Genomic DNA, 587 nt, shown 5'->3' with positions numbered 1-587 from the left:
GGCCAGGAGCAAAGCCCCAGCCCCTCTGCCGGGCGCCGTGTGGGCTCTCGCGCCTTTTGAGCTCCACGGCTATGGTGGGGTTGGCAGCGTGCGGGGCTGGGGGGCGATGTGCGCCTCCGCGGGAGGAGCACGTTTATGGCAACGCCTCGTTTTTCAGCAAGGAGAAGCAGCTAACGTGCTCGTCCGGGTCAGCCCTGGCGGGTTGTTCCTTCCCTCTCCCTCCTGCGAGCTCGGGTGGGGGCTGAGCGCCTGCGCTGGCGTCCCGGCGCGCGCGGGTTGGGATGGCTGTAGGTGCGGGAGCAGCGAGCTCCTTGGGGAGCCGGGGCTGCGGGAGCGGAGCACCCACCTCTCCCTGCCCATCCCTCCCCTGCAGGGTGATGCCAGAAGGAGCCCGGCATGCCGTACCTGGATCGACAGAACCGTATCTGCGGGTTCCTGGACATTGAAGAAAATGAGACCTGCGGCAAGTTTCTGCGGAGGTATTTCATCCTGGACACCCAGGCCAACTGCCTCCTCTGGTACATGGACAACCCTCAGGTAGGCTCCGGCGCTGCTCCCGGCTTCCCGATGCCGCCTCCTGCTTTCCC

General features: G+C 66.6%; 1 protein-coding gene across 1 annotated transcript in view; it reads left to right on the top strand.

Moving 5' to 3' along the window:
- PLEKHA2 (pleckstrin homology domain containing A2) overlaps positions 1-587 on the top strand; it is a 25,609-nt gene that overhangs the window by 9,089 nt on the left and 15,933 nt on the right. Inside the window, exon 2 of the mRNA XM_035888692.1 lies at positions 374-537. Within this exon, the coding sequence (XP_035744585.1) occupies positions 397-537 (141 nt within the window). The 5' untranslated portion in view covers positions 374-396. The remainder of the gene's footprint in view (positions 1-373; positions 538-587) is intronic.

This window comes from Egretta garzetta, unplaced genomic scaffold, assembly GCF_000687185.1.
Source record: "Egretta garzetta isolate BGI_Z169 unplaced genomic scaffold, ASM68718v1 scaffold481, whole genome shotgun sequence".
NCBI lineage: Eukaryota > Metazoa > Chordata > Aves > Pelecaniformes > Ardeidae > Egretta > Egretta garzetta.
This window is presented reverse-complemented; position numbering and strand designations above follow the sequence as displayed.